General features: G+C 42.3%; 1 protein-coding gene across 2 annotated transcripts; it reads right to left on the bottom strand.

Annotated features, from left to right (window-relative positions):
• Positions 1 to 664: 664 nt before the first annotated feature.
• Positions 665 to 12036, bottom strand: HAO2 (hydroxyacid oxidase 2). 2 transcript variants are annotated; one of them, XM_004581862.4, is made up of 7 exons: positions 11906 to 12036; positions 9510 to 9661; positions 7667 to 7950; positions 6209 to 6418; positions 2152 to 2310; positions 1771 to 1840; positions 665 to 720 (listed from the first exon to the last, which is right to left on the bottom strand). In XM_004581862.4, exons 1-7 carry the CDS (start codon positions 12034 to 12036, stop codon positions 665 to 667), a joined length of 1062 nt encoding a protein of 353 aa, XP_004581919.2. The 2 variants fall into 2 exon arrangements, with proteins under 2 accessions (XP_004581919.2, XP_036350470.2); XM_036494577.2 differs by lacking the exon at positions 6209 to 6418.
• Positions 12037 to 15286: the final 3250 nt, after the last annotated feature.

Here is a 15286-nt window from a genome sequence, read left to right as displayed (position 1 = left end):
AAGGATTCTTGAGAATGTAATGCTGAGCAAGTCTGACGAAGCCTGGTAACTGACTAACGCTAGTGAAAATAAACAGAGGATAAGTTCCTTGCAGATTGTGGTAAAAACTAGGAGGAGAGAAAACAGGGTGATGTGATGAATAAAGTACAGCCTATTCCGGAGAGAATGATTCAGGAAATCTTGCCGCCTCATCGAAGAAGTGATAGTTGAGCTGAGATATAAATACCAAGAAAGAGTCAACCATGAGAAGAACATTTTGTGCAGAGTGAGCAAAGAAAGAGGCAAGCAAGAAGTTTGTTTGAGTAATAGAAAAACCAATAAGGTAGTAACATAGTGAATAAAAAGAGTTATTAGGACATAAGATGGAAGAACTGGTATGTTGGAAGGGTAGTGACTTGTGCAGGTTTACATTAAATGGAATGGGAAGCCACAAATTTTAAAATGGAGAGACATAGAATTTAATTTTACTTCTAAAAAAATCTATCTACTTCCTGAAGAACAGAATGCAAGAAGCAGTGAGAGAAAACATGGGGAAACCAATTCTGAGTTTGGCAGTGCAGCGTATGAGCTGTTGGAAAGGATGGGATCTGGGCAGGACAACGCTGCACACCAGGCCATGAATTTGACTTTCTGCTGAACAGCCTCATTATTAGTATTTCCCCGCTTACAGTCTGGGGAACTGGATCAGGTCCTTTTTGATCTCAGCAACTGACCTGCAACCTAGAAGAACAAGGAAGGAACAAAGCTCATTACTCTAGAACACCAGTGATCCAACATAATGTGGGTGGGGGATTATTCCACCTGGTATGACTTTCGTCTTTCCCACTAGAATGTTACATGGACAGAATGAGTAATGTGATTCTAATTATATCCAGAGGTATTTAAAGAGACTACGTCTGTGATGTCCTTTAACACAATTGTGTCAAAATGTCAGCATAACCTTATTTTATATTTTTATCAACTCCTGTGTGCAATAACTACCCTTGACTTTCATCTCAGCTATGATAAGGCTCAGGGATGTAGGATGCAACCACGGGGTAGGGGAGGTGAGTAAGATTTGGAAATCACGCAAGAGACGAGTGAGTATTTCATGTGACTTTTAAGGGAAAGTCTGTCACAGAAAGACTTTTCCAACAGATTTTAACTCTTATACAAAATAAAGACTATAGATGAGAATAGGCATGGAGAGTGAAGGGAGCAATTCTAGAAAAGAAGTGAAAAGATAAAGGGGAGGCAGTATGATTGTTTGGGGCTGGTAGTGAAATGTTGCTGGTATTGGAAAGACCGAAAGACAGTAAGCTTGAAGCTCTTCCTTCGTCTATGGTGTAAGCCCCTTCACTTCCACAAACATCACTTCAACAAAATGTACTACAAAAATATAAGCAAGAAGGGGGTCTTTTCCTACAAATAGAAATGCAAGAATGGGCTGGGTTTCATGCCTAGGCTGATTGGAGTGGATGGGAGCTTGTAGGTATGGGCACATGAACAGTCTGTGAATTGAACTAATTTTGAACAGAAGCAAGAATTCAGAAGCAATTGTCTTCCTGGAATGGATAATGACCTTGAGGAAAACTCTGGGTGCCCTCTGGACAGGTAATAATGCCTGTTATCTGTCTAGCACCTGTCTTCCCCAGTTCCTCCACTGTCAGCTACCAAACCAGGAAACGGTTAGAGAGAGGAAAGGCTGGCTGCTTTGTTCTCTAAAGAACAAAGAAAGTCTAAATTTTCTTCCCCAAGGTCAGGAAATTAGGGGAAAAGTCAAACACTTACCTGTTAGGGCCATAGAAGTGTGGAACTCACGTTTTAAAATATTCAAAACTTCCTCAACCCCGTGTTCACCCTGCTCCCACGACGGAGGGGAAAGAAGAGATTAAAAATGTTATCAGGAACACCCTGGCCATCCACGGAGTACAAATTCCATCGGCAGTCAGAGATGTGACCAGGATGGGGTTAGCTATGAAACCAGTCATGCTGACAACAAAACTAGCAAGGAGAAAAGACAGTGCTGAGAGCTATTGGAAGTGTGCCTTCTGCCTCAGAAGAAGCACGGGGCTGCTGTGTGCAGTGATTCTTCAAGAATCTGGCACCTGCAGGAAAGCATGGAATATGAGTGGGAAGCTCTGATCTCTGTCCTGGTGGTGCCACTCTTACCTTGTAGGCCAGACCCCACAGGATGGGTCTTCCGAGGAAAACACACCTAGCCCCGAGGGCCAGAGCCTTCAGCACATCGTTGCCAGTTCGGACCCCACCATCCATGTACACCTCAATTTTCCCTTTCACAGCAGCCACCACTTCTGTCAAAGCATCGATCTGCAAAGGAGAGATAACCTGTGGACCCTGGGAATTACATTTTGATCCTGAAGAGGTGATGGGACAGGTGCTGTCTGAATGTGGGCTGGGACTGGAAAGGACAATCTCCTTCCTTTCCCATGCTCCAGCTGCTGGTGCCTATCAGCCTTGGCTGCAAAGATGGCCACATTCCAGAGGCCCAGGGTCCTTCTGCAGGTTCTTCCTCCAGCCTTTATGTTATGCACATTGGCATTCCTCTTTGCAAAGAACTTTGTGACATCTGATTTTCTGCAACTCTGTTTCTAGGACGGCACATCTAGACATCAGGTCTCCAATGCTACTTTTCAACCGAACAAGTATGCATGACCATGGCCTGAGTCTCCACATTATCTGCCTTGGGAAACTCCGAACTAGACGCTCCTTCTTACCCTTTTGAACAGTTCAGTTCATCCTTGTCTCCCTTATAGCTTATGTGAGACATGGGGTAAGCTTGTAGCACCAACACTGTGACAATATTTAAGCTGTGAGAAGGCAAAACAAAAAATGTTTCTTTTTTCCTTATCTAGCTTTCTCAAGGTGGTTAAATGGCCTTGACTGCCCCAGCTGGCCCAGGCCAAGTACTGCTCTGGGATGCTTCCTAGCCTGTTAGGGAGGAGAATAGCAGGGCAGAGGATCCTTGGGCAGGGAGTTCTGGAATGATCAGTGCTTCTCTGAGGGAGGCTGAGGAAGAGGGTTGAAATGGGGACCAGGAACCCTTCTGCTACTGCTGGAATCCATCTGGCTTCTACCTGATTGAGAATCTTAGATAAAGCAAAGTGATAGACCAGGAAGGACTTTTGAACTGTCATTCATAAGTGGAGGGAAAATTCAATGTTTTGGGCTTGAGTGTCATTACTGGAAAGAGCTCTGGTTAAAATGGGATTTTTATGGTTCCAGCCTGGTACTACTTAGAATTGTTCTATGATATTATGAAAAGGTATACATCCTTGTACAGATTCTTCTGGACATGAAATGGATGCTAGGTTCCAAACCAGAATAGGATGTGGATGTCAGCCTAGGGTGTAGTTTGGCTTTGGAGTTAATTTTTTTTTTAAATTATTTATTCATTTGAAAGGCAGAGTTTACAGAGAGAGGAAAACAGAAAGAGGGAGAAAGAGAGGGAATGAAAGAGAGAAATCTTTTATCTCATGGTTGATTTCCCAAATTGCTACAGTGACCCCCGCTGGGCCAATTTAAAGCTAGGAGCCAGGAGTTTCTTCCTGGTTCCCAGTGTGGGTGCAGGGACTAAGCACTTCAGCCGTCCTCCACTGTTTTCCTGGGCACATTAGTGGGGAGCTAGATCAGAAGTGGAGCAGCCAGACCAGCCATTACTTCCACTTGGGGAGTGAACAAGCAGATGGAGGATCTTTCTCTGTCTCTTTCTCTGCATATCTACCTTTCCAATAAAAACAAATAAATCTTTTTTATTTTTCTAAGTGGAGCAGCCATGACTTGAGCCAATGCCAATATAGCATTCTGACATTGCAGGTGGCAGCCTTACCTGCTATGCTACACTGTCAGCCTTGGAGTTTAATTTTAATGGGTCAGAACAGGACAGCCATTAGAGTCCTTGGGGAACAACAGCTGAGTCATCCTTTACTAGGCTCATCTACTTAATATTTGAATGCAACATTTCAAAGAATCAAAAAGCAAATTTTGATCTTTGGCCCAGAGGCTTGTATTAATAAATTAGGTTTTGTTTGTTTGTTTTTGTTTTAATTTAGGCTCAAAATTGAAGTGAGGTGAGTATGACAGGGTTATTTGAGTTCAGACTTGGATCCTGCCTTCATTTAAAATGTTGGTAACATGAAATTTGGGGTATTAATTTTGAATTTTTAAATAGAAAAATACAGTTTCTTATCTTGCTAGTTTTTGGATGTTCTTATTTATTTATCTAGTTATCTGATACAGTTTTTTTTTTTGCTTCTATCTTCCACATCTCCCCCCCAATTGTTTTTCCCTGTATAACTATAATTGTACAGTCCTTCAACAACAGTCACAAGTCCATCATTCTTCTGTGTAAGTGTATCATGACATTGTAGGTATAAGCAATGGTAGAAATATCGTATGTTCTCTGGTAGCAGGCAATCTTCATGTAAAATGCAAAACCAATAGATACCACGGAGGCAGGAAAACCGTAAAGCAAAGATATATTGAAGTAAACATGTCTACGTCTGAATAAAGGTGGACTCTCATCTTGACAACAGAATGCTGGACTTTCTACCATTGCTAGGTTTTTTGATACTTTCTTAAATTTTGAGTTCCAGATGGATACCTCTCTAGCCTCACACTAATCTAAGCAGTCTCCAGATAACCTTGGGTTTGGTAGTTTAGTTGATAACTTCCTTAGAAAAATAACTGAAAAGACATTACAGATTTAATTTTAAGTCTGGTCACTGGTGCATTGCTTAAAAACATGAAAGAACTGAAACAATATAGATACACGACCATAGGAGCTTGGTTATGTGAGTTGTTCAACCACACTGCCCAGTGTTAAAAATAAGAGGGATCTTGTGTCAAAACCAAAAGATGATCCGAATACATCACTAAGTGAACAGAAGAATGAGAAAATGTTATTTTGTTTCTTAAACACTAAGAGTTATATTTCCATTAGGAATACAGTAATGGGGCCTGGCGTGATGGCTCAATGGCTAAATCCTTACCTTGCAAGTGTAGGACCCAAAATGGGCACTGGTTCATGTCCCAGCTGCTCCCATTTGGCCCCCTGTTTATGACCCAGGAAACTAGTGGAGGATGGCCTAAAGCCTTGGGCTCCTAAATCCACATGGGAGACCTGGAAGAAGCTCCTGGCTCTTGGCTTTGGATCAGCTCAGCTCTGACCATTGTGGCCATTTGGGGAGTAAACCAGCAGATGGAAAATCTTTCTGTCTCTCCTTCTTTCTGTAAATTTGATATGCCTTTCCACAAAAAAAAAAAAAAAAAAAATCTTAAAAAAAAAAAGAATGCAGCAATTGATGACAACAGTTACCAAAATGTTGACATAAGTGCTAGTTGACATTACTAAAATATTGATTGGCATTATCAATTATTGTCATTAACACTGTTAATGACAGATACAAAAATATTCACATTAATGTTGGTGATAGAATTATGGAATTTTATCTTTTGTGTTATAACTTATCTTTAGGGAACATGTCTAATTTATATAATGAATAAAATTTATAAAGAGAATGTTTCATTTCCCTTTAATTAAAGCAAGTCAAGCAGCAATTAAAGAACTTTTAAAAAATACGTAATATACGAATCTCCATGAATATAAACTAGTGGCTAATCCCATTTGAAAAATAATTCCCTGCCTACCTCCTCATTTTCATTCAAACTTTATCAATAATGAACATGCACTAATGAATCATAGGAACATTTATGATTATAGATTTTAGTAAAGCATTTATTGGGGGAATTTTGCAGATTTCTTTACTGTGAAACATGGTTATTTGTTAGTTTAAGTGATGCAATAGTCCTTCATGGGATATGTTGGGAAAATATGAATGTACAATTCACACAGATATGAAAGCGTCTAGCCAGATGCTTCTTACGAAAGACAGATGACCTCAGTACCGATGGAGCAGATCTCTTAGCAAATCCCATCTTGACCACTTATTATGGGGGTGGATTTGGATAAGTTGCTTACTACCTCTAAACTTTATCATCTCCACCGGTAATACAGGGAGTACTGTTAAGCAAGTTACAGATAATACAAGTTTAGAAAAATAGCATGACAACAACTAGGCTGTTGTTGAAACTCAAAATCCTCAAAATGCGATGCATGTGGTATCGAAAAGGGGAAGTACACCAGACTGCTCAATCTGGGTGTGGACATGGACCTGCACAGCACTCACAAACACACATTCCTACTCACTGATGCAGGAACTTCGTCAAGTTGTCTCCCACCATGGTTGGAAACAATGATGCCATGAACATTGTGCTTCACAGCTAACTCTGCATCCTCCTTTGTTAAGATCCCTTTAAGGATGATGGGCAATCGAGTTATACTCTGAAGCCATGCAAGATCATTCCAACAGAGAGATGTACTAATGGGAGACATTTGGAGATGAGGTACTGAATTTTTCTGCGGAGATTAAAAAAGAGAATTTAGTCAACTCTTGTAAGGCTGCATTACCCATTCCAAAGATGAGACGCATTTAGAGACCTGTCATTTTTAGGTTTGAAATGAGGAGTTCCAAATTTAGCAATCTTCTCTCTTTCCTTGCAAAATTTGCACAAAACATTTTTGGCTTCCATTACTTATTTAGTAACTATTAGTTATGTGTCTGCTTCATTGTCATGCTAGGATATTGGAACACGAAGACAGGCAAGACTCAGTCTTGATTTTTTTAAAAAAAATTCAGAGTTTAGTTATATGACATGGATAAGCAAAGGCATCCATAGGTCCCTTTGATATGTTATGGTTGATACATGCAGAGGACAATAAAAGCTAAGCAATACTTGAATCATAATCAGATATTGCACAATACTTCACATTGACTCATTGTGTTCATCCAGTATCCATAAATCCCAATGTGCCTCTGGAATCTGAGCACATTGCACACACCACCTCTGGGCCGATGTGTGGAGAGTAAGTAAGCACTCAGGTACTTGACTGTCACAGCTACATATTGGCTGCAAAATCTGCAACCACCATCTCCACGGCCAAGGAATTTTGGCTGTGCCATGGATTTACCTCTTTTGGACATTCTATCCCAATTAGTTGAGGGATTTTAATGTGAGAAATGCCCTCTGTGGTCTCCCGGTTTAGACAGTCCACAGACATGTGCTGCCAGAGCCTGGGGATCCCCAGGTGGGGTTCCATGGATGAGTTCTGGGTGTGCAGAGATCCCAATTCATCTTTTCAAGGCAGCACAATGTGAGGGTCAGAGCTGGCTAGACAGCTGGCCAGATGCCTTTCCCATGAACAATCTTTTCCAAGAATCAGTTGATTTGTAAATCCAAATTTATAATTATGTAGGTATGTCACAGCATAGAAAATGGTAAATGAATAGCTTTAGGTTGCTTTTCTCTTACATGCCAGCATGATTTTCATAACTTTCCCTGCACTCAGCTTCCAACCCTGGCCAGAACACTGCTGGTTGGCAGGTTGGGCAGCTCCCATGGTGAGAACATCTGATCTCATGTTTGCTTATCAGGAAGCTTTGGGGAGCAGGAAGCAGATTTATCTTTTGAGCTGTTGCATTCCTGTGTGTGGCACAAGCAGGTATCCAATAAACATTGTGAACATAAAATTGGGAGGAAAGGGAGAAAGAAGGAAAGAAATGTGCCTTTTGTGGTGCTTGCCCATTGAATCTCCTGTCCTTCCTACCTCTTTGGTTGATTGAAGATGGGTTTGCGTTAGATGCATCACCAGATCCAATTGGTTTCTAACATCCTGCCTCCTGTTGCCAAGCACAGGTACATCCACAGTGATTACCAGAGCCTTGAATCCCAGTGATTCAACCCTTTGGATCAGTTGTTTGTTGAGCTGCCTGTCTGGATGGACATAGAGTTGGAACCATCGGAGTCCTCTGGGGGCAGTGTTGACAATGTCTTCAAGGCTGCAGCTGGCATATGTACTGGTGATGTAGCAGATGCCAGCTGCTTGGGCAGCTGCAAAGCAAATGACATGACTCCAGTCATTGAGGGCGGAGGTGTTCTAGAATGAGTTAAGAAGCCCTAGAGGTAGGTGTGTGTGTGTGTGTGTGTGTGTGTGTGTGTGTGTGTGTGTGACCTCCAGCCAGCTTGTCCCATGAATGAAGATGAAACTTGACTTCATTCCACTTGGATGGGATGGCAGGTGATTCAGTTGCCTGACAGCCTTAGGGTGTTCCAGCCATCATCTGTGTATTTTATTTTGCAAGCCCTGGATCTCCTAATAAAATATTTCCAACTGGGGATGTCATTTCATCCCTAAAATGATACTGACTGCTTTCTAGCCTTTGAACAGGTGAGCGGACTGCTTACAAATTCCTTAATGCAGAAGAATGGGATTAGAGAGAACAGAAGAGGAGAGACGGCAACCCCAGTGCAAAGCCTGAACTTTGCTATGTGGTTTTCAGTCTCATTTTTCTAAATCTATAAACTGGAGGAATTAATAATACCTTCCCTTTTAGCTGTTATGAAATCAGATAAAATACCTGGTAAGGAAATATCCTTAACTTGCAAAGTGATATGCTGTGAGAATGGTAATAGTGAGGCTGAGGATCATGAAGACAATGTTGACATCACTATTACTGCTGAATTTCCTATTTCCAATTTCCCACAAATCATTTCAGTGGGTTTCTCTAACAGGTTCATCCCATCAACATGCCATAAGTCTATGTGTAGAAAATCAGGCCTAATCAAAAATTGATATTTTCACCTCTTCATGTCAGCAAGAAATGCCCCTACTGTTTTGCCCCAATTCCAAGCAGCAATTTGATAGTGAAATTTCATACATTAGATATTTCCTGTATCAACCTTGACAGATCTTGCTCCTAACCCCATCAAGACAGACGTGGCTTTTAACTCCAAATCCTTGGATTCATTTTAACCGCATTACAGAGTCAAAGGAAAAGACCCCAGAGAAGCAAAGAGAGATGCACAAAATCAGATTTAACCTACAATGAGGATTACAAAGGAGTCACAAGAGAGTTCCTTCAGCCCATGTCTTCTTTTATAATGATGGCAGAGGATGTCACAGAGAATAAAGGCCACTAGGACACTTACAGGAGACCTTGTATTCACCAAGAGGACCAAGTCGACTGAGGCGAAGGCAAGTGGCCAATCTACAGAACAGCAACTGTCAGAGCCTCGGAGCAGGACCTAACTGCATGATTCTCTTCTCATATCAAGTCAGAGATTCATGCCCCAGCCCTGACCCATAGGGGCTCCATAAAGCCCTACTCTTGGGGCCACATTCACAACCCAGTGCCTCTCTTCTGGGGATAACTTAGTGGGAACTGCAGCCCCCAGCTATTCAACAGTAGCCTTTCTCCCACTCAAGCACTGCTTTCACTATCTTGCACACACAGCTGTAAGCATTTCCTTTCCCATCATCCTTAATTTGATCAGGCTACTGTCCTTGAGGGTCTTCTATGAGCAGCCCTGACATTCCCTGCCACTGCTCTGAGGGAGGTCTCTGGCACACCTATAGCTGTGGCAGGAGCCTCAAAGTGTGTGGTTCATACCCCGGGCTGTGCTCATCTCCCCATCGGGCCAGACAAAGCAGTGGAAGGCTGTGGGTGCAACGCAGATGGGAACGCTGATCTCCTCTCCCTGGATGGTGGTCCTGAGGTCCACTTCTGACACATCTCTCAGGTACTGGGGGCGCAGGCGGATCCTGTGCCAGACAGAAAAGACACTTCCTGTTGGTGGCATTACCCTCCAGTCCAGCGGCTCTGTTGGAATCTGAGACCTCCGAGTATAAACCAGACCACGTTCTGTGAAACCTTGGTGCATTCACGTGGCTGGAGGCCCAGCTGGAGTCTGCTCTTCAGGATGCTGTCCAGTACCCCATTCCACGTGGATCCAGCCTTCTCTGAACTACTAGTGCATGCACGCTGCACACCATTCTAGGCCATGTTTGGTCTGTGTCTCTGAATTGTGTGTCTCTGAATTGTGTGTCCCTGATCAGAATTTCTGCTTTTGGAGAATTTGATGGAGTTATCATAAGAAAGAGTAAAGACAGGAAAGAATCCCAGGCTTTTTCCCTCTCAACTTAAAAGCAGTTTTTCTGGAACTGAGAATTCCAGGAGTCATAAGGTTATGGTTTGACCTAAATATTACTTTAGGAAAGGATAGCAGAGGGCCTGAAGTGTTAGCTTGGTGTCTAAATCCTCATCTTGAATGCACCGGGATTCCATATGGATGCTGGTTTGTGTCGTGGTTGCTCTGCTTCCCGTCCAGCTCCCTGCTTGTGGTCTGGGAAAGCAGTTGAAGACTGCCCAAAGCTTTGGGCTCCTGCACTTGCCAGTAAGAAACTCTTGGCTCTTGGCTTCGGATCAGTTCAGCTCCAGCCAGTGTGGTCACTATAGCAGTGAACCAGTGGATGGCAGATCTTTCTCTTTGTCTTTTTTCCTTCTCTCTGTAAATCTGCCTTTCCAATTAAAATAAATTATTGAAAAAAAAAAAAAAGAAAAAATAGGGTCCAGTGCAAAATCCTTGCCTTGCATGCACTGGGATCCCATATGGGTGCCAGTTCATATCCTGGCTGCTCCATTTCCATCCAGCTCCCTGTTTGTGACCTGGGAGAGCAATAGAGGATGGCCCAAAGCCTTGGGAACCTGCCAGCCATGTGAGTGACCCATAAAAAAATTCCTTGTTCCTGGTTTCAGATTGGTTTAGCTCTGGCAATTGTGGCCTCTTGGGAAGTAAACCAGTGGATGGAAGAGCCTTCTCTCTGTATATCTGCCTTTCCAATAAAAAATAAATAAATCTTTAAAAGAAAAAGGGAAAGGATGGAAGAGTTTACAGATATTAAAGAAGTAAACCATAATTACATGACACGTGAATGTTTAGCCTCAGGATCTCATACTTTTTCCTGTTTTTTTTTTTTCTACAAAATATTACTTCTGTACTCAAACTTAGAGATACATTTTGGAGATAACAATTCGGGAAATGTGGATGAAGTCATACTGATCACTTCCTGTCTGAAATCTGTGTAGTAATCCAAAATTTTCTACTGGTTTTATGGAAGACAAAAAGATACATAATTGAAAAGTGCCTAGTTGGTGCTGACTGAGTATAATATTACAGGAAATAGTTTCCATTTTGGATCTTATTTTTCAGTTTTGTCCATCACAGGAGTAGCCAACTTTCTAAATAAGATCAGATAGAAAACACTTTACGCCTTGCAGGACACGCTGGCACTGTTAAAATCATTCAAATCTGCTGCTACAACATTAAACCAGCCGTCAACAAGCAATGGCTCAGCATGGCTGCTGAGTGTCCATAAAACTTAACCTCTGGACACTGACGTCTGAATGTCATGCAATAATTCTGTGTCACAAAAAGTTATGTTTCCTTTGTTTTTCCTCTCCCATGGTTAAAATAATAGCAATAAACATCTTTTGCTTGTGAACTATATAAGGACAAGTGGGGAGCCAAACTTGGCCTGTGGGTTGTGCTGGCTGATCCACATGCTTCCTATTCTTGAAGTTCACTCATCTCCCATGTGTCCATCTTCCATCAACCCCATGATTCTTTGAATCTTCGTACTTCCCCAAAACTTCAGTCTTCTCTCATGTCTCACATTTTGCCTTCAGCCCAGGAGCTGGCAAACTTTAAACATCTAGTAGATTTCTCCCCACTACCTAGGTGACCCATATTCTATCCTGTCCTGTCTTGTCCATTGCAATGCCCATGGAATGCAGAAAGAGGATGTGTAACTGTTGAATTTCTTTGCATCTGCCCTCTCTCCAGCCCCTGACCTTCTCCCCAAAGAACAAATCAAAACAGCCAAGAAAATATATTATTATTACAAGCATTCTTGTGCTCTTTGGCAGCAGAAGCCAAGACCGCTATCACCCATGCTTTCCGTCAGTGCACCTCAGTTCAACAACAGAAAGGATACAGAAGAACAAACCTTTTAAATGCAGCTGTGTTGTCATTCCGTGTGATGTCTTCATCAGCTCCGCCTTCAATAAAATCCCAAGTTAACTTAGATAGCCGCTTGTGTGCATGTGCCTCGAAGTCTGTCAAACACACCAAAGGCATTTCTGCAGCTTTATAGGGATAAAGAAAACCAAACAAAACTCGTGAAGAACTCTTCAGTGTGGGGGAGATGATAAAGATGGAGCTACAGCATGAATTGGTATGTCAGTGGAGAGCTCACTCCTGCTTTTTTCTAATGCCCAAGTCCTGATCATTTAGTCTTCCAAATAACTCATGTCTGGACACGCCACTCTGCATATTACTCAAAAATGAGTTGCATCCCTAGCATCATTCAATCAGTTCTCACAAAAAGCTCCCTTTTCTTGCATCAAGGTTCATCCTCCATGCCCCCACACAGTCTCCACTGCCTAATGTGCCTACAGCACAAGCCTCGCCTTGTCTGTTGTCTTCCAGAGTGTCCATACCAGGGCATCCAACTCCTCTGTGCCTCACTCGCTTTGCTTCTTGGTGGTTTTTCCATGCAGTCAATGTTGGAGCCACTATCTGGGAAAACTGAATTGAATCAGTACTACTGTCACTGAGTTCTGGTTATTATGGAGGAAGCAGTTGAAGGTGTTTTTGGTAAAGGTTTGTTTATTTTACTTGAAAGTCAGAGTTACAGAGACAGGGAGAAACAGAGAGCTCCCATCTGCTGGTTCACTTCCCGGGTGGCTGCAATGGTCAGAGTTGAGCTGGACCAAAGATTTTGAGTCAGAAGAATCTTCCGGGTCTTCCCCATGGATGCAGAGACCTGAGGCTTTGGGCCATCTGCTATTGTTTTACCAAGCTGTAAGTAGGGAGCTGGATTGCAAGTGGAGCAGCCAGGACTCAAACCAGTGCCCCTACGGAATGCCAGTGCCTAAGCAGAGGATTAGTTTGCTAAGCCACAGCACCAACCCAAGGCCGTTGCCTTTTTGAAAACCCTTTGCTGGGCCTTTGAACACAGTGCTTAATGTTATCAATAGGCCAAAACATCACCACCTACTTTTGCATCTTTTTTTTTGGGGGGGGGGACTAATCTTTAAGAAAACGTGTTGCTTCCACTTATTCCTGTCCACATGTGAACCCCATTCATATGGGGCTTGGTACTCCCACCCTAGGAAGAGGAGAAAGGGTAGAGGATGTTTTATTTTTAAAAGGAATTTATTAATAAATTAGATTCTTGGAATCACAGCAAATATATGATAATCACTACAACACAGCTCTCATCAACTTTCATGTTCATGTGATATTAATATAAATGAAACAGAGTCGATTCAGTGTTTCATGGAAACAAGGTTAAGAACGTAATGATGCTTTCCCTCATCCCTTCATCTCCTTCCCTCTCTTCCTCCCCTTCCTTTCCTTTACTTCTTTTTTCCTTCCCTCCTTTGCTCCCTTCCTCCTTCCTTCTTCTCTCTCTTTTAGCTTTTGAGATATTTTTTATTCATGATGTAGTCAAAGGCCTAATGCATCCCTAAACAGCTCAATAAGCAAAAAGTAGAAAGATACTAGTTCAGCAGAAATATAGGACTATAAATAATCAAATGAAAAGATGATAATTTTACTGATAGATAATAAATTTTAAAATAATCAGAGATCATTAAAACTATAGTGTTGCATTATTCTTAAACATAGGTTTGACAAAGACAATGAGACGTAGTTTGACAAAACTGTATTTGCAGCAATACTGATACACACAAGCACTTCTTTTTGCTGTTTGCTCTGTTTTCTTTTAAAATTTTAGTCCTATGTATAAGAGAGAAAAGATTTGGGGTTGGAGGAGGTGTCTCCAATAAATTTCTCAAGTGGGATCCAGAGCAATAGTTACAGACATGCTGAAGGCCCTGGCAGAGATGATCAGAACAGATAAAGCTCTGGCATGAGACTACTTAGAAGAAAAGGCAGGGGAACTTCAAGGTCAAAGCTCTTCTCAGTGGTTGGCAGCTGTGTGAAAATCAGCCAAAGGCTGTGAATAGAAACTTGAGTTGCTTTTAAGGCTGTGACTAGGGCAAAGGGTCAAGTCCCAGGAAGTAGAATTTCAACTAGGAACTGGGTATCTCCTCTCGTTCACTAGGGACCAAAGAGGCCAGCTGAAATAAAGAGTGCTTTGAACATGTATGGGTGAGGAAGAAGCCAGAATCTGGCCAAGTCACACACAGAGTCCATAAAGCTTTCTTGGTGGTGGTGGTGAGGTGGATTGGTCGGGGGCAAGTAGAAATGAAGCCACATGACAGAACAGAGACTCTGAGGTGAATAGCATGGTTTGGGTGGAGCCAAGGAGGAAGAATTTGCACCACAGTCCTAGAGCTCTTCCAGGCAATATTAACAATGGAGGAACTGGGAATGGTTGAGGTCGGTGCTGAGTTGGAGCTGACAAAGCACAGCAGCTAGAGCTAATTTAGCTTACTTCTACCTCACCCTCTTACCAATTTAAATAACCATTGCATTAAGTCAGTTATATGGCAATTATTATTTATAGTTCTGTGTGCACAAAACACTTTAGCAAGATTGACCATGCTAATCTTTGAAATGTCAGCTTGCAAGACTGGGCCTGGGCAACCATGATTTCTGTGGGATTGCCACTATTCCCAGATAAAATTGAATCATTGTGTCATCCAAGCTTTCCACAAACAAGGTGGTTTATGTTGAACATCTGCTTTGCCCAGGGAGTCTAGAATTTGTGTCCAGATCCCAAAAGAAGACTCTAGGCCTTTAGTCTTGGTAAGCTTCCTTGGTGGACAGTGTCCCATGTGTGTTGTCACATCTTGGTGTTGGGACAATTCAGTGCACCCTACATGCCTGTGTGGGGAAAGGACTCTCAGAAGCTTCCTGGGTTCCTCTAGGTCTTACCCCATGCACCTCTTCCCCTGGTCAGTTTTCTATTGTGTCCATCCACTGTTGTAACTCATAGCCTCCACTGTGTGCTGAGTCCCTTGAGTCCTCCTTGAAAGCCATGAGCCTGGTACCCCTGACACACTCTGCCTCCTCAGGCATTAGGCTAGCACATGACATGGAGTTGTGGATCAATTTAGCATTCCTCCATATGTCATATGTCTATCTGCCTTATTGGATGAGAATTCTCTGTTAAGTTTAAAATCCTGCTATCTTGTGAAGTCTACGTGTCCTATATACCATACACACAAAGATACACTCTTCTGCAGATTTCTGGCATAGAGAGTATGTAAAGTTTGCATATAATGTGACAGAAATGGCTTAGAGCATTCTGGAATAGTGAGAATTGTGTCATAAAGGTACTTAGAAATAACCAAGTGGAGTCATGCAACAAACGCTTCGTGTGTGTGTATAGGGAGAGAGAATCTTCCATCACTGC

The sequence above is a fragment of the Ochotona princeps genome, chromosome 2 (assembly GCF_030435755.1).
Source record: "Ochotona princeps isolate mOchPri1 chromosome 2, mOchPri1.hap1, whole genome shotgun sequence".
Lineage (NCBI taxonomy): Eukaryota > Metazoa > Chordata > Mammalia > Lagomorpha > Ochotonidae > Ochotona > Ochotona princeps.
The sequence above is the reverse complement of the archived record's forward strand: the minus strand, read 5'-3'. Positions and strand labels throughout refer to the sequence as shown.